Source organism: Acipenser ruthenus, chromosome 36 (assembly GCF_902713425.1).
Source record: "Acipenser ruthenus chromosome 36, fAciRut3.2 maternal haplotype, whole genome shotgun sequence".
NCBI classification, from domain to species: domain Eukaryota; kingdom Metazoa; phylum Chordata; class Actinopteri; order Acipenseriformes; family Acipenseridae; genus Acipenser; species Acipenser ruthenus.
In genome coordinates, this window is record NC_081224.1 from 1,831,015 (window position 1) to 1,848,888 (window position 17,874).

Genomic DNA, 17,874 nt, shown 5'->3' on the forward strand with positions numbered 1-17,874 from the left:
TGTTCTTCTGCACTGTGACTAATCATTGCGTACTGTTGTGTCATGACCTCCGACCTCTGATTTGTTGGGCCTGTCAGAGCGATGCTGACGTTAAAGTGTTTTAGTTGTAGTCTTCGGTTCCCACTCTTTATCGTAACACAGCTGTACACTTACAGAGTCACGCTGCTGTAGATTTTGTGTGACAGAGTTGTAACATTTTTTAGGAAGTGGATCTGTTAGGGCAGCTGTAATAATCAATTTAAAAACACTCAGTAAAAACAGAAGGCGAAACCTATAAGGAACTAAGTCAAGTAGACAAACGCTCCGGCTCATGCCACACTAAGTGTTTCCTCCAGTCTCCGCTTTTTGAAAGAGGGAAAAAACAGCTGTAAATTTTACAGACCTGGAACCAAACAGCTAAGTAATATAAACTAAGAGATTACGTTTTTCCGTAGCTGTGATAACGCTTAATTATTTCTCCAGCATGGCACTTTCCCCATTAGAACATTAGCTTAAACATTTTCACTCAAAAAACAAAGTGCTTGCTGTTAATGGCTTGTCTTTGTTTTAAAGGGCGACAGAGGCTTTGACGGTCTTCCAGGTCTCCCAGGGGATAAAGGACACAGTGTAAGTGAAAATAATAGATTGCTGTTACACTAAAACACGTAACCCTGGTCTCTTACACTGCCACTGTATTTATTAATAGAAAGCTAAGGTTTTTTAATTTTTTAAGGTGCGCCAAAAGGTGCATATCCCATGTGTTTTCTCAGATGTGTTTCCTATAAAACTTTGATGGCTACCCCCTTTTTATGTCTGTTTGCTTACTAGAAGCCAGATCCATTCTTAACGATCTAATGTATAACCTCCTCCTGCTGCAAGTATGTATACCAGAAGAATGCCTGTTTTTTTCTTTTTTTTATTACGGGGTTGCTGTGTGTCTTAGCGTCAGATTGAACAGGATTGGACAGGGACATGGCTACTTGAACAAGTTCTTATGTCAAACAGTTAATCACCTCTCTCTCTCTCTCTCTCTCTCTCTCTCTCTCTCTCTCTCTCTCTCTCTCTCTCTCTCTCTCTTTGTTTGCTTTAGGGAGAACTTGGAAAGCCAGGATTTCATGGCCCTGTCGGGGAGCCTGGCGAGAGGGTAAGAATACCACAGTAGTAGCGCAGGATACCTGGACCTGGGTTCAAATCCGGCTTGGCTCAGCGGATGATTTTCAAGGTTCTGAATCCAAGTCACTGTGTCTCCAGACTTGCATTTGAACCTTATTGCACTGTCCCTTTGTTTGCAATCATGCAGAATGGTTCTTCTCATGGCAATGCGCTCAAATTGAGAAGTCTGTGACCCGAGGTAGTTGGGAGGAGTTGCTCTTGAGTTCCAGTTGCAAGCAGTACGTCTTCACGCTAGAAGGCGCTGGCACTAACCTCAATCCACAAGGGGTGTTCACTAGATGGCGCTGGTGCTTAGAACCACAAAGACCGAGCTAGCCTACGTAACATATGTCTATGGCTGTCTGAAGTGAAGAACCGCTTATAAACCCCAAGCACCTGAAACCCAGACTGATCAAAAAGCAATAGAAATACAGCATTTGAGTAATTGCAAGAAGAACCTTTCACAGTGATTGGAAAGCATCATAAAAGGTAAGACAAGCCATGAGACTCTAATTTAAACCTATTCTATGCTCTTTATTCTAGTACCCTGCATTGCTCAGTCGACCTATACTTAGAATAACAAGAAGCAGACATATATCTTGAAATCTGTACACATAGATATAACAAGAACGCATAATATGATAAGTATTTGGAAAAAAAAACAACATTCCTGTGTTATCGGGATAGGTTGACATGCAAGCTGTTTTGATCAAAATTATGAATGTACATAAAACAGATACAGTGCCTTGCGAAAGTATTCGGCCCCCTTGAACTTTGCGACCTTTTGCCACATTTCAGGCTTCAAACATAAAGATATGAAACTGTAATTTTTTGTGAAGAATCAACAACAAGTGGGACACAATCATGAAGTGGAACGAAATTTATTGGATATTTCAAACTTTTTTAACAAATGAAAAACTGAAAAATTGGGCGTGCAAAATTATTCAGCCCCCTTAAGTTAATACTTTGTAGCGCCACCTTTTGCTGCGATTACAGCTGTAAGTCGCTTGGGGTATGTCTCTATCAGTTTTGCACATCGAGAGACTGAAATTTTTGCCCATTCCTCCTTGCAAAACAGCTCGAGCTCAGTGAGGTTGGATGGAGAGCATTTGTGAACAGCAGTTTTCAGTTCTTTCCACAGATTCTCGATTGGATTCAGGTCTGGACTTTGACTTGGCCATTCTAACACCTGGATATGTTTATTTGTGAACCATTCCATTGTAGATTTTGCTTTATGTTTTGGATCATTGTCTTGTTGGAAGACAAATCTCCGTCCCAGTCTCAGGTCTTTTGCAGACTCCATCAGGTTTTCTTCCAGAATGGTCCTGTATTTGGCTCCATCCATCTTCCCATCAATTTTAACCATCTTCCCTGTCCCTGCTGAAGAAAAGCAGGCCCAAACCATGATGCTGCCACCACCATGTTTGACAGTGGGGATGGTGTGTTCAGGGTGATGAGCTGAGTTGCTTTTACGCCAAACATAACGTTTTGCATTGTTGCCAAAAAGTTCGATTTTGGTTTCATCTGACCAGAGCACCTTCTTCCACATGTTTGGTGTGTCTCCCAGGTGGCTTGTGGCAAACTGTAAACAACACTTTTTATGGATATCTTTAAGAAATGGCTTTCTTCTTGCCACTCTTCCATAAAGGCCAGATTTGTGCAGTATACGACTGATTGTTGTCCTATGGACAGAGTCTCCCACCTCAGCTGTAGATCTCTGCAGTTCATCCAGAGTGATCATGGGCCTCTTGGCTGCATCTCTGATCAGTCTTCTCCTTGTATGAGCTGAAAGTTTAGAGGGACGGCCAGGTCTTGGTAGATTTGCAGTGGTCTGATACTCCTTCCATTTCAATATTATCGCTTGCACAGTGCTCCTTGGGATGTTTAAAGCTTGGGAAATCTTTTTGTATCCAAATCCGGCTTTAAACTTCTCCACAACAGTATCTCGGACCTGCCTGGTGTGTTCCTTGTTCTTCATGATGCTCTCTGCACTTTAAACGGACCTCTGAGACTATCACAGTGCAGGTGCATTTATACGGAGACTTGATTACACACAGGTGGATTCTATTTATCATCATTAGTCATTTAGGTCAACATTGGATCATTCAGAGATCCTCACTGAACTTCTGGAGAGAGTTTGCTGCACTGAAAGTAAAGGGGCTGAATAATTTTGCACGCCCAATTTTTCAGTTTTTTATTTGTTAAAAAAGTTTGAAATATCCAATAAATTTCGTTCCACTTCATGATTGTGTCCCACGTGTTGTTGATTCTTCACAAAAAATTACAGTTTCATATCTTTATGTTTGAAGCCTGAAATGTGGCAAAAGGTCGCAAAGTTCAAGGGGGCCGAATACTTTCGCAAGGCACTGTATTAAAGTTTTAATTATTGAGGGTTGTATGTGGGACCACACACATGGTCGTTGCTGGACAATTTGGGAAGGTTTTATTGAGGATACACCAGGATAATGCCCTCTTAACATGAAACTTGATTAGCTGAGAAGGTTAATTTGATAACATTTAAGAACAACACACACCCACGGAAGGAGGTTTCCAAGCAATGTCAGACAACATGCATAGTTGTAGGAAATGGACAGTTTAGCAGATTATATACCCAAATGCAATCCGAAAGGACTGTTGGATACGGAGTCATATTTTCAAAGCGTTTACTCCATTTGTTAATGAACGCCGTTATTTTGGAAAGAGGTCAAACGTCTGTTAATTTTACAAAACTGGAACCCAACAGCTAAGTTATGCATTGCAAGTTCTCTATAGCTCACTCAAGGGGTTCTGTAGCCGTGGAAACGCTTTGGAAGTGAGGAGCTGTAAACAGGAGGAAGAAATAGACAATTACATTGAGATTCAAGGCAGACCTCCCAATCTGGGACTGGGATGAGAGAGCTTTGTGGGCTCCAGTCACGTTACGCAGACGGGCAAATGTGTCAAGCCAACATCTGGAGCTGTGTGATTCCTGCCTTCTGCTCGCTTCAGTACTGCCAGCTTCTCAAATCCTTATTCAGCTTGGGAGTGTTCCTGCTCCTGTTTGTAGGCTTTCTTCTCAATTGTAATAGTTTGTTCTGTGAAGTTTGAAGTTAGATATTATAACACACACACACACACACACACACACACACACACACGCACACCCCCATACACACACCCACACTCACACCCACATCCACACCCACATCCACACACACACGCACACCCCCATACACACACCCACACTCACACCCACATCCACACCCACATCCACAAGGACACACACACACACACACACACTCACACACACCCACACACATACACACACACACACACACGCACACATCCCCATACACACCCACACCCATACGCACACGCACACACACACCCACACCCACACACTCACGCGCACACGCGCGCACACACTACATAAATATCCTGCTCGTAGTGCATTCTTTTTGCAGTTTTAGAGAGTTCATTTTCATTCATGGATTCATTTTAGAATCAATTTACTGTATGTTTAGAAATACTAAAAAAAAAACAATAAATGAAACGGCAAACGTATCTTTCTCAATGTCTTCTAAAGGAACATCTCCGGAGTGTGTTTTGAATGCAGTTGGAATCCAAAAATATGCATTCTTCAATCCATTACATCATTGATAAATACCGTCTTATCAATATCTTTATAACCTGAATATATACAGCTATGGCCAAATGTTTTGCACAACCCAATTTTGCCTCATAAAGAGAAATGAAACCTGCTAAATAATGTTACATTAACATATTGAATTACATACCGCTTTGTAGTTTTCAATATCAAAAATTGAAAAATGTGATATTTCGAAATCTAACATGAAATACTGGACTACTTTTATGGCTTCCGGTAGACTTTTGCGATATCATTTTGTAGTTTTATTGATTACATGATGTTAAATAAAATATCGAATTTATGTTCATATAGGTTTAAATTATTTTTATTATGTCTCAATCCTAAAATTCTAGGTGATGCAAAACTTTTGGCCACAGCTGTATATACCAACAGCCAGAAGTTACTGTTAGTCCTGGTGCTCTCTTTTGAATTGCACGTCAGTGTGTAACATGTACTGCTCTTTGTGTTACAGGGACCTGATGGACCTGCAGGACCAAGAGGCTTGGCTGGTGAACCGGTGAGTACCTGAATTAATACACTTACGGATCCCTGTGTAGAGATACAGTATATCCCATGTTAAATCATCTCTGTGTGAAGACATGGCCCCTTGCTCGGCTGTCATGTGCAGGTTTCACTGTAATTGCATTTTCAGATTTAGCTATTCTGCTAAAACTAATTATGCAACTTGCATATCCAGGCTGGGTGGCAGTAGTGTGGTCTGCTGCTCCAATGAGCAAAAAAAAAAAAAAAAAACAAAAACAAATAACAACTCCTGTCAATTTAACAAATTGGTTCCACTGTAATTTAACACCCTAAATGTCATTTTGTAGCTTTGTTTACAGACCCTCTGCACAGTGGTCCTCAGACTCTATGGTCAATAGTTTTCCTCCTCTCCAGTCCATATTTACTATATTCCATATTTCATATTCTAATAAGCAAAAATAGTTACCATTCCATCAGGTACTTCCCCATGTTTGTTTTCAAGCCGCACCGAAAGCGTTTGAACGCACTCCGTTGCACTGGCATTACTCACAGGTTCTCAGCAATGAGAGCCGCGTGTTTGTCTTTCTGGAGATGAAGAGATGCACCGGGAACCTGCTTCAGCTCAGCAGCGGGTGATGTTGTCATTTCCATATCAATCACTTTCCCTGCAAAACACAGATGTCGGTTGTGTATGGGAGGCTTTGGCAGCTCACACAGTTGCATAGCAGGCCCGGCACCCAACTCTGCCTCATAAAATTACTTAAACAGCTGGCGACTTCAAACAGGCATCGCAAGCATGTGGCACAGGCTCATTTTTAAAGCAATCTGCATGTGTTTTATTGTATTGGGCAGAATCAAAGGTACTTTTGCAGCATTGTGAAATTTTCGCTCCCTTCTCGATTTTATTGTGTAGTTGAAAACACGATTCACCTGTGGTTTAAAGTCCAGCACCTGAAACAGTGTTAATAATGATTACATTATTCTCAGATAGGCCTGGCACGTTGGTATTTACGTTGAGATGCTGTTATGATACAATGATATTTATTTTGCACAGGTAGGAAATTACATCTTACTGCTGCAGTAGCAGGTGCATGGCTGTTTGACTAAGGGGTGCAGCTCCTGTGGTATGTCAGTATGGTGTCACATTTTCATATGGTCTTTATGAACCAACATACACCAGTAATCCACATCGGTGCCTTGTGTTGCTGTTTCAGGACCGCTGTGCAGTGTTTGTCTCTAGTAAGGCTTCTCATTGTTTAGCTTGCTTTTCATCAAGGTTGTAGACATGTATCTTGACTCACTTGTTCTTTCCTGCAGGGTATCCGTGGTTTAGTTGGACCCCGAGGATCTGCAGGCCCCCCTGGACAGCCCGTAAGTGACATTTCCATTGCAGAGGGGTAGCTGGGTGACACAGTGGGTCCGCAGTGACGTAAACCTTGCACAACCTAGCACAACTGAAGCACGCAGACAAAGAACCGGATATGTTTTCTAATATATTAGTTAATTTTCAAATGTGCATGTGCTTGAAGCAGTGCCACTATATCAGGAGTGGCCAAAGCTGGCACTTTCCATTCCTGGTCTTTGTTCCACCCCTGCTCTAAGTTGTTTAATTCAACCAGTTAAAACTGCATCGAGACCCTGAAGTAGTTAATTATATAAGGTACCTGTTAAACCTGGAGTGGAGTTGCCCTTCAGAATTGTGATTGGACATGCCTGCACGATATGTACCACATTTACCCTCATGGAGGTGCAGTGCAAGCAGCCATCCACCAGATGGCGCAGAGACCAAAAGGAACTCTATGAGCCAAGTTCACAATTAGCATGATCTTTGATGAACGTGCACTTTTCTTTTATACAATGGACAGTGAAGTGGAAAAAAATAGTAAGAAACGACTTAGATGGTCTTTGGAGTCCTTAGTTTTGCACGTTGCACACTGGTATTAAAAAGCTTTGATGCAGAACAGCAACAGGTCTCTGCTGAACAAAACAACTGTAATCATTTTTTTCATCGTTGATTTTAAAAAGCGTCGTCGTTTTTGTTCTTTCAGGGGATTCGCGGAGTGGACGGAGTTCAAGGACCTAAAGGAAACTTGGTAACTATATAAGAAAGAAATAGTCTTTCTTTTTTAATACATTTTAGTTTCTGATGCAAAAGACAATGAACAGCTACCCAGTTCTATATGCATATGGTCTAGGAATTAATATGTTCTAGGAATTACCCATTGAAGCTTACTTCTGGAATCGGGTGACTGCTGTTGACTCTGATTAACTTGGGGTGGAGGTGCCATTATTTCTTTCTCTTCTTCTACTGGGAGATGGCTTTGATTTATAGAAAACTGTTGTTAGCAGCTATGCTGAATTTGTAGATACAGGCATGGAAATAAGACTCCTATTGCTTAGCCGTTTCACCCATTCCAGGTTTTACTACAAACTTCATAAGGACAGTGTATAGATAACAAGCTCAGGTGTGTCATTAAACTCATAGTAAAACCAGGAATGGATCAAACTGCTATGGAATGGGAGTCTTATTTCCATCCCTATGGATATCTTCAGAACCACCTGGTTGATCATTTTTAGAACGAACCACAGCAAAAAAAACAACGATTTGTGATTTGTCGGGTTTTATTTTCTCTAGGGACCTCTAGGTGAGCCTGGCCCCTCTGGGCAGCAAGGAAATCCCGGAGAACAGGTAAGGGAGCGGAATGGAGTTTAAAGTTTATTACTACAGGAGGTAATGTACTTGCATTCACCAGGGAATCTGCTGCTCAGCTAACAAGACCTACAACCTTACATATCAAATCTTATAATATTACACCCGAATTCTATAATTCCGCAACAGCCTTCAAAATTTTTTTCAAAACGATTTTCAATATGAATATATGGATTATAAATGTGTTATATGGCGTGTTATCTATTAAGTGCAATCTAAGTGTAATTTTGCTGCCATTTGCTTTCACTGAGTCTTGTTAACCAGGGATTCACACCAGAGTTGCCAGTGTAAGCTTTATGAATGAAGGTAAACCTGGAATGAACTACTTTGTTACGCTATAAAGATGAGACCAGACTGTTTCACATTTTAACAATGTTACCATTTATTAGTTCCAAATACCCACGTCACATTCTACATTGAACGCTATTGTTTAGATCCAATACGTGCCGCTAGTATTAACAGAGATAGACAACTGATCAGATTGCCTGAACCTCTGGAGAGAGTCCTCAGACTGATTCACCGCTAATCCACCATGACCCTGGAGGTATTAGAGTCTTCTCTATCTGTGTCGCCTCTATGCCTGGTATTTATACCATATGGGCTCAGGACATGCGTGACCACAGTCTGTTTTTGTTATCTTACTAATTATCAAATGGATTTGAGCCCTTTACTCCATTCAAGTGCATCCGACCACTAACCCATCTCTTTAGGTTACTGTGATTGACAGTTTCCCAGATTTAATTCCATACATTTCTGCACTGGATCTCTCCAATCATTATTAACCAATGCATTTCACTCTGCTATGACGTCAAATCCATGTTCACCTTGCAACGGTAAAGGTCATGCTACTGCGTGGTTGTTATCACTGAGGTCCAGTTTCCCATGATGTTTCTAAGGGTTTAGTAGCCCTGCCGATGCTGCTTTTGTGCCACAGTAATTGCTGCTGTTCTTGCTTTTCAGGGTCTTCCTGGTCCACAGGGTCCTATTGGAATGCCTGGTGAAAAGGTGAGTGTGGATGGGCTGTTCTAGGGGCTGTCTGGTACCCCTCTGTTGCAATCTCTTGCAGTAATATATCTCAGCAGGTTGTGTGTGTGTCAGATGCATGCATTGGGAGTGTCTTTATTAGATGGACCAAGAGGGTACCATCGCTGTCATGAAGAAAAGTCACCAAAGGAATTGTTTGTTTAGTAGAAGGACCAAGAGGGTACCAAGATGTATTGGAAAGCAGTTACAAAAAGAAGGAATTGTTAAAGAATGATGTCACCACAGGTTAGGTCTGGTTTAGAAGTCATTTGTTGGACCAGTGGAAAGTGGTAATTATGCATAAAATACCTGTTTGCTATTTGCATGTTGGTTTTGATGTTTATTAAAGCATTAGTATTAAACTGACTAATTGTTGTACTGAACGAATCACTCTGGGTTAAAAAACAGGCTTATTTTCCTATCTGTGTCTGACATACCAACACTTACATTTTAGACTAAAGCAGGGGTGGCCAACCCTGGTCCTGGAGAGCTGCAGGGTTTTCAGGTTTTTGTGCCAACCGAGTTCTCAATTACTTAATTGAACCAATTTCTTTGCTTAATTGGTCAACGCTTCAATTTTTTTTCCAGGTCTTAAATCAATGGAAAAGGAAAAAAATATAGAGACAGCCCCCAAATAAGTAACCACTGTCAAAACTCTGTAACAGCGTCCCTTTGGCGTGACCTCTGGGATTAGTAATAACGTGGAATTCCTGCCCCTTTCTGTTGCAGGGTCCCGTTGGAAAAGCAGGTCTGCCCGGACTTTCAGGGTCAGATGGTCCTCCGGTGAGTATTTCACAACCCGAGCGCTCAGTTTGTTTAGCCGTTTTGGTGTCAGACGGTCTGTTTGAAAGCTTCTTCGACAGAGGAGGGGCGTAAACGTTGATGATTTGAACCTGCCACAAACACAGAAAATCAATAAATCATCATCTACACTTTCTATCTTTATAAAAAAAACATGCGGTTAAATGAACACAGCTAACGTCGACAAGAATCTCTTTTATGGTAGAGATATCGGGCAGGCAGGCAGGCGGAGGGGGGTGCGACTAACAAGCTACAGCACAGATCAGAAGGTGGGAATGATGGATAAACTCTTTCTTTCAACAGGGTCACCCAGGAAGAGAAGGACCACCAGGAGAGAAAGGGGTTTTTGTAAGTTTTGTAACTTCCCCAGTACATATTAATTCAAAACTAGAAGAAACCTTGCATCGTCCTTGCAGTCTTTTTGTTGTGCGCGGCATCCCTTCGTGATCGTTGCATTTTTATTGGCATGGAGTTTCCAGACTGTAATGGCTGGTATACTGGACTTGACCTGTTCAGTTGTGTATTTAGAGGTAAAGGGGGTGGAATACAATTTTTTAAGCATATTTTTTGCTTCTGTGTAGGGTCCCCTTGGAGCCCAGGGTCCGATTGGCTACCCCGGAACTCGTGGAGTTAAGGTAATTGTCCCACAGGGAATCATTTCAGACATGCTCTGGTGAATACAACAACGAAGACAATCAAGTGTGTTGAACCCACTACTTTGACCTGCAGGTTTGGAGGAACTTGGATCAAACCAGAGCATTTCAAAACCGCAGTACAGGTTTACAATGCAAGCCTAATATTTAAATACAGTATAGTTTACAGTAAGTGCAAATATTACTGGTAAAATACAATTTGAACTAGGATGCAACAAGTTAGGATTACAACGAGGTATGTCTACAATGATAATAGTAGTGCAATAGTGTAAGGATAGTGCATTAGCTGAAGATCCAGTAACGTGGTGCTGAGGTCAGGCAAGTCCAGTGTAGACAGGTGGGTCTTGAGGAGGGGGCGGAAGGCGGTGAGAGACGGAGCAGTCCTGAAGTTCTCCAGTAGCTGGTTCCACTGCAGAGGGGCTAGGGAAGAGAAAGAGCGGGCACGGGAGGATGGAGAGTGGAGGCAAGGCATGACCAGTCAGCCACATTAACACCATGGTAAACGTCACACACAGTATTCCACCAGCAGTCATCTTGTCACACTGCATTCAAAGGGAATCAAAGGGTAGCAAACCCTGTCTGCTGCTGCTGTGTTTATGCTTTAAAACTTTGCAGGCATTTCCAATAGGCGCGCTTGAGGTTAAACTACTCCTGTCAGCAGAACAGTCGCATGTTCCATTCTGAGTGCTTGTGAACTACAGACCTGAACTTCAAGCAGTCCTCTCGCATCCTCTGCTGATCCATTATACATCATTACGCGTCAATTATCCAGAACGCAAGCTCGAGATTTCTTTATCTTTTTCTATCTTTTTTTATCCCGCAGTAGGGAGCCGCACACCCCATTACAATCTTCTAATATGCATCGTTTAGTGTTCTGTTTCAAAGAGGCGCAGGCTGCTGCAGTGAGACGGATAATGAGGGCTCTCTTTCATTCTTTCTCTTTTTTGTTTCTTTCTTTCTCTCTTTTCTTTTATGCTCATTTTTTTTATTATTTGAACCTATCCATCAGATCCTTTATTTAACCAGTTATGATTTGGTTCTAGTTTTCAGTGAGAGTGACACAGGGTCTTTCATTTTTCAAAATGTTCCAAAAAAAAAAGCAAAGTAGCCTGTCCTCAAATGAAGACAATGGCACTTAACGGGTTTAGCTGAACTCTAATCGAAGTGCGCGCTGTGTCGTAGTGTTAAGCTGATAGGTACTGTACATTGTGTTTTTCCCTTACAGGGTGCCAATGGAGTCCGAGGCCTCAAAGGAAACAAAGGTGAAAAGGTAAGGACTGTGTGAAGAATGTGAATCTGGGGAGACAGACTCACCTTTAGTTTCATCTGCCACCCACTGCGCTTCAGACGTGACCGAGTTTTAATTTAGCAAGAATCCAAAAAACGACGCTGTAATCTCACTTCTTCCGGTAACTGTATTTGAAGCCTTTGTTCATATTGCACATCCTTTAAATTGTAATGTTTAACTTGAAAGAACAGGGATTTTAATAAGGGAAAGTGGAGGTAAACTTGTAGTGTGGTTTCTGTGGCTAACTCTAATGCTGCAGTAGTAGGGAAAAGACTCCATGAGTTCTTTGCTGTTGTTGGTTTGTTAATTTTAACGGAAAGAGAAAATACGTATAACAGCTAAACTAAGTACCGGATCTTGTAACAATCAGCTAATAATAATAATAATAATAATAATAATAATAATAATTATAATAATAATAATAATAATAATAATAATAATAATAATAATTAGTCATGCAAAAAGAGGTCAGAGTTTACAGGACATTAAAATCCACGGTGTTTGATGGTGGAAAGCTTTTGAAGGTTCGAGTCCCTTTGTGACGGCCTCTTCTTGTTCTTCTGCAGGGTGAAGATGGCTTCCCAGGGTTCAAAGGTGACATGGGGCTGAAAGGAGACGGAGTAAGACTTTAACACATCCTTCAGAGACTGGTCCTCAGCCTTATACTGAGGCTTTCACTGACTCACACTGCTTATTAATACAGGGTTAGGATGTCACACGAGGTCTGCCCCCAGTCCTGGGTTTCAAAACCTCTCTTGTTTAGGTATCTTAGAATGAATACTCAAGGGTTGCTACAAAATCAAATGATGACAAGTGACAAAGTTTGGTCCACTACACACACACACACACACACACACACACACACACACACACACACACACACGTATATATATATATATATATATATATATATATATATATATATATATATATATACTCATTATTTTTTAAATGACACTGCAACAAAACAACAACAATTGTAGATTTCCATTGTGCCAACATGCCCGGGCCCAGTTAACGCTGGGGCCCTTCAAAGCTAGTTTTCCCTGTCTGACTTGACTTGTGTCGTCTGTCATGTCACCAGGGCGACGTCGGAGTGATGGGATCCCGTGGAGAGGACGGTCCCGAGGGTCTAAAGGGTCAAAGTGGGCCGACCGGTGAGGCTGGGTCAGCCGGTTCCGCTGGAGAGAAGGTAGCGGCTTCTTATCTTCCTTTGACTCCCCCCTCCCCTTGCTCCTCACCCCTGACAGCGTGTTCCTAACGGCCGCTCTCTCTCTCTCTCTCTCTCTCTCTCTCTCTCTCTCTCTCTCTCTCTCTCTCTCTCTCTCTCTCTCGCTGTCTCCTTTTCAAGGGTAAACTCGGAGTGCCCGGACTTCCAGGCTATCCCGGGAGACAGGGACCCAAGGTAGGAACTTTTTCACATTTTTCCATCACACAGCAGGCTAGGACTGCATCAGTTTGCTGCCTTTGTAATATAAAATATATCATTTTTTCAGTCATTGTTGACAGCCTTTGAAATACAGTTTTAATTAAAGACGTAGGCGCAACTGCATGTCGGTTTGCAAGAGTCTTCTTATTAACATGTTTTGATGACAAAAAATAGTTTGATATTCAGTTAAAGACCTTAATAACTCATTAGTTAACGCTTTGTGAATATTCCGTTAATAGGGCATTAGTTGTCTAATACCACATAAAAGGAAGTGCTGTTGCTAAATTATTGGACTAATCTTATATCTTGTTGTTTTTTTCTCTTGCAGGGCTCAGTTGGGTTTGTAGGATCTGTAGGTCTTCTTGGAGAAAAGGGCAAAAGGGTAAGTTTTTTTTTATGAGGATGACACCACTCTGATTATACAGTGATAACCACACTGTAACTAGACACCTATGACATCATCACAATAGAGTAAACCGAAGTTCTAAATAGAACCTTCTGCAGGAACCTTTTGGGAAGTGGGTTCCAGTACAGTGTACCTGCCTGGGGACTTCACAGGAATAGCAGAGCAATGAACCAGAGGAGAGTTTTGATAGGATTCTGAAGAGGATTCTAAATTCCAGGGTGTATGAGCAAAGCGGTGAAAAATGTGCCAGACCAAGGTCAGATCACAAACTGACCCCCAGCCTACAGCATTTGGGTATAATCTGAGAAACTGATGAATTTATACAAACTAGTACACATTTTGAACCTGTAGATAGTCAGAGATTCTGACGACCCTCCCATATGTGTGCGCACTGGTTTACACGATCTTACAGAACACATAAGCTGTAAATCATATTAAGAGCATAGTTATAGGCTGGAACTGCCTTCGTCTGAGAAAGGGAATCCACAGAGGAGCTTTTGAACATGCATTTGAGTCACAGCCAGCCTGCTGATTGTGTGTGTTGCATTGCAGGGAGCGGCTGGAGAGTCTGGGACTGCTGGACAGAGAGGTCCAACAGTAAGTATTACAAACAATCACATACCGGTATGTACATTTCAAGGCGCGTAGAATGTTGTCTTTGCATTGTCTGAAGAATGCTGGTCAACTATAAGAACATAAGAACATAAAAAAGTTTACAAACGAGAGGAGGCCATTCGGCCCATCTTGCTCGTTTGGTTGTTAGTAGCTTATTGATCCCAGAATCTTATCAAGCAGCTTCTTGAAGGACCCAGGGTGTCAGCTTCAACAACATTACTGGGGAGTTGGTTCCAGACCCTCACAATTCTCTGTGTAAAAAAAGTGCCTCCTATTTTCTGTTCTGAATGCCCCTTTATCTCCATTTGTGACCCCTGGTCCTTGTTTCTTGAGTGCAGTAGGCTGTTGTGTGTTTTTTTTTCATATTCAGTATTTCTTGACAGTCTTTTCCGTATACAGTCACATGCTGTCCACATGCAGTCTTATACACTGATATGTGCTGCAGTAATTCACAGTGAGGGAAGGCTTCTTTTAATGCTTTTCTGATCGGTTACAAACATTCCTGGCATGTTGGCTGGAGTCTTTCAGGTGTTTCTTTGGCTCTGAATTCCTCTTTCTTATCTCTTATTCCCACCCCTCTTCGATAGCAAGAGACCCAACGCAATATCCAGTAACATGCCACTGCGTCGAGTCTTAATTCTTATTTCCAATCTAAATCACGATGCTGAACATGAGCCATTCATAACAGCCCCATTCACTTTGCTCACCTCTAACAAATTATTCTTGTCTAGGGTGCCCGAGGCGGGAGAGGACAGAAGGGACCAACTGGGAAACCAGGGATGAAGGTAGGATTGGGGCAGCAGTGTGGAGTAGTGGTTAGGGCTCTGGACTCTTGACCGGAGGGTCGTGGGTTCAATCCCCGGTGGGATTGCCACGGATGATTTGGGATTGTGTGGGATTTTTTTTTTTTTTTTCTCAGTCACCATTTAATATATCCCTTACGATATTTTTTCATGCCTATAAATATATACTTGTATGTAATGTGTTTCATTTTTAAAGCACTGGGTTAGAATGCCGTGCACTTGAGTGGGATTGTTTGTGACACAGAGGCTTGTCTCTTTCTTCAGGGCACTGCTGGCAATGAGGGGCCAGCTGGCTCTCCTGGCGATAAGGTAAGCCAGAGGAACTGCGTTTTGCATTGGCATCTATACGTATTAGCCTTGTTCAAGTGGAGAGGTTCATTTTCAAAAAGGTTGTGTCCTCAAAGTAATCTCGAACCCTGAAAACTGTGCCCAATATACTAGGGTCATCTCAGAAGTTGCCTTTGGGTATGCAAAGTGGCTCTTACAGTAGGTGAGACTTTTATCTATAATGAACAGTTGAATAAAAGTGTGCAGGTCTGTCCACTACAGCATATGCGCCTCCCTCTGCTCTGTGTTGTATTACCAGTGAAAATCACACAGGGGCTTTTTAGTAATTTATTTTCCTTTCAATTATTAGGGGCCTCAAGGGCCACAGGGGCCAAATGGGACACCAGGACCTAAAGGGCCAAATGTAAGTAAACCGAAAACTTCACTAATGACATTATGGTATCATTTTGCATGGAATGTGTTGCCAGTTTACATATAAATGTGCTACGAATTCAGTGGAAGTCCTCGTCTTTTACTGTTTAAGTTCACTGCTTTGCAACGAGCCGTCTCCTTCAGGGTAGGGCTAATCATAAGAGTTCAGGAGTACACGTAGAGCTATGGCCAACAGTTTAGCATCCCCCTATTGAACTAATTTTGCTTCATAAAGTAGAATGAAACCTGCTGAATAATGTTACGTTAACATATTGAATTACATACCGCTTTGTAGTTTTCCAAATACTTAACTAAAAACTGACAAATTTAAAAACAAAATAATTTAGAAATCTAACATAAAATACTGTACTACGATCATGGCTTCCGGTAGACTTTTCCGATATCATTTTGTACTTTCTTTGATTACATGGTGTTAAAGAAAGGATTCATATAGTTTGTTTTGTTTTGTTTTGTTTTTTTGTTTTTTTAATTATGACTCAATCCTAAAATTCTAGGGGATGCAAAACTTTTGGCCACAGCTGTAGTTGCATTTGAAAGCGCAGCACGCATTGTGTAGCGTTTCTGCGTTACCCGCTTCCCCTAGCTCCGACTTCGAGAACCGCTGTTTCTTGAACATTGTTGGATGTCGCGCTAGTTGCCTGGCAACCCCACACTCTTTCTGTTGCCATTTGACCTCTAGAAGCGTTTTAAGCCATGTAGTGTTGGAGAGGCTACCCATGCAAGAAAAAAACAGAGAGCACGGAAGTCTGCTTGTATTCTTGTGGGTCCATTTAAACAGAATGCTGAGCACGACACACGTGTGGACTCAGAGACAAGCGCCTCCCGTCCATAATTGCTAAAGTGAGCGCAACCTTGAAGATCTCAGTGGTAATGCATTGGAAAGATAGGAGGCTACAAAATGCAAGAGCGAGCATTGTGAAACGCAGAGGAATGTGTTCAAAGCATTTACTCTTTAATGTTGCAACGCTGAGAAACAAACAATTGGAGAAGGCTTGAGAGATAACCTTTACCAGTTGAGGAGTTAATTAAAGACTGGAAACAAACCCTTTGAAATGACACGCCATAGAGCTTTTGCATATCTATAACCTTCACAACCAAAGCAAAAAGTGAAGCTAGTCTTACTGTATCTTACTGTGTGTAGGGGACTCTTGTACGTTTTTTTTAATATGTTCAGTGTTTGGGTATAGTCTCAATAGTGCTGCATTTAGCAATACTAAATACTGAAGACACCTTTAATGACAAACGTTTTGATAAGAAGTCTTCATTGTGTATAGCCTGTAGTCAATGGGTGTGAACAGTCTGTAGACGTGGCTGTAGAAATTCAAGATTGCACAGTCCTCCCAAACAGCGTGAGCAAATAACACACAATGCTATTGAAAACGTCGAGACATTCTGCAAGCACAAACTGCTCGTTCAGCAGGTCCTCTCAAGGGTTAATGATGAATTCCTCACAGATTGCTCCTCTGCTTCTGTAAAGCAGGTGCCCCTGTTTACACGTGAATGACCTTCTCCCTTTTCTATGCAAGGGTCTTTCTGGAAAAGATGGGATCCCAGGGCATCCTGGACAGAGGGGTGAACCGGTGAGTCACGCAGACGGGGGGGGGGGGAATTGAACCCTCTATATTAAATATATATATATTAAAGACTGGAAGAGTTTTTATGCTGACTATACAGAGCTACTTTGATTCCCTGTTCTATGTTGAAAGGGTTAGTATATAGAAATTAAGTAGGTCATAAAGCAGGACTTCATTGAATGATTGACCCCCCCCCCCCCCCCCCCACTCCAATTGAAACCTCCTTAAATGAAACAGATTTCAGAAGAGAAACGCATGATTCATAGGCGTGGAGCAGATTTGGTTTCTCTATATATTTCAACGATAACCAAATGTGTTCAACACAACAACAAAAAAGTGAAATGACAGTTTGTTTCAGCAGCCTGACGCTGAGGCTTTGGGGAGCTGTTCAAGACCCAGCTCAGCTTCGTATCAGTGCGATTTATTAAAATGTAACCACAGGCAATTAGTTGAACCTTCTATAATTAGCGCTGAGCAGACTTACAATGGCACCTCTTTAATGAATCTGTCTGTTATATATTTCTTTCAGAGTAATTAGGTCATTAAGTAATTTTGTCATTCGTTCCCTTTCTATTTATTCTTTTAATGATACATATAAATCCTCTTCGGT

The 17,874-nt window shown here is 41.7% G+C and overlaps 1 protein-coding gene across 2 annotated transcripts in view; it reads left to right on the top strand.

The window, feature by feature from the left end:
- Positions 1-17,874, top strand: part of LOC117402031 (collagen alpha-1(XI) chain) — a 135,164-nt gene that overhangs the window by 67,349 nt on the left and 49,941 nt on the right. For both annotated transcript variants that reach the window (XM_059008212.1, XM_059008213.1), the window contains 20 exons: positions 553-606; positions 1,070-1,123; positions 5,232-5,276; positions 6,560-6,613; positions 7,291-7,335; positions 7,878-7,931; positions 8,913-8,957; positions 9,705-9,758; positions 10,080-10,124; positions 10,358-10,411; positions 11,655-11,699; positions 12,284-12,337; positions 12,802-12,909; positions 13,069-13,122; positions 13,475-13,528; positions 14,105-14,149; positions 14,899-14,952; positions 15,235-15,279; positions 15,608-15,661; positions 17,217-17,270. In XM_059008212.1, the coding sequence (XP_058864195.1) occupies positions 553-606; positions 1,070-1,123; positions 5,232-5,276; positions 6,560-6,613; positions 7,291-7,335; positions 7,878-7,931; positions 8,913-8,957; positions 9,705-9,758; positions 10,080-10,124; positions 10,358-10,411; positions 11,655-11,699; positions 12,284-12,337; positions 12,802-12,909; positions 13,069-13,122; positions 13,475-13,528; positions 14,105-14,149; positions 14,899-14,952; positions 15,235-15,279; positions 15,608-15,661; positions 17,217-17,270 (1,071 nt within the window). The remainder of the gene's footprint in view (positions 1-552; positions 607-1,069; positions 1,124-5,231; positions 5,277-6,559; positions 6,614-7,290; positions 7,336-7,877; positions 7,932-8,912; positions 8,958-9,704; positions 9,759-10,079; positions 10,125-10,357; positions 10,412-11,654; positions 11,700-12,283; positions 12,338-12,801; positions 12,910-13,068; positions 13,123-13,474; positions 13,529-14,104; positions 14,150-14,898; positions 14,953-15,234; positions 15,280-15,607; positions 15,662-17,216; positions 17,271-17,874) is intronic.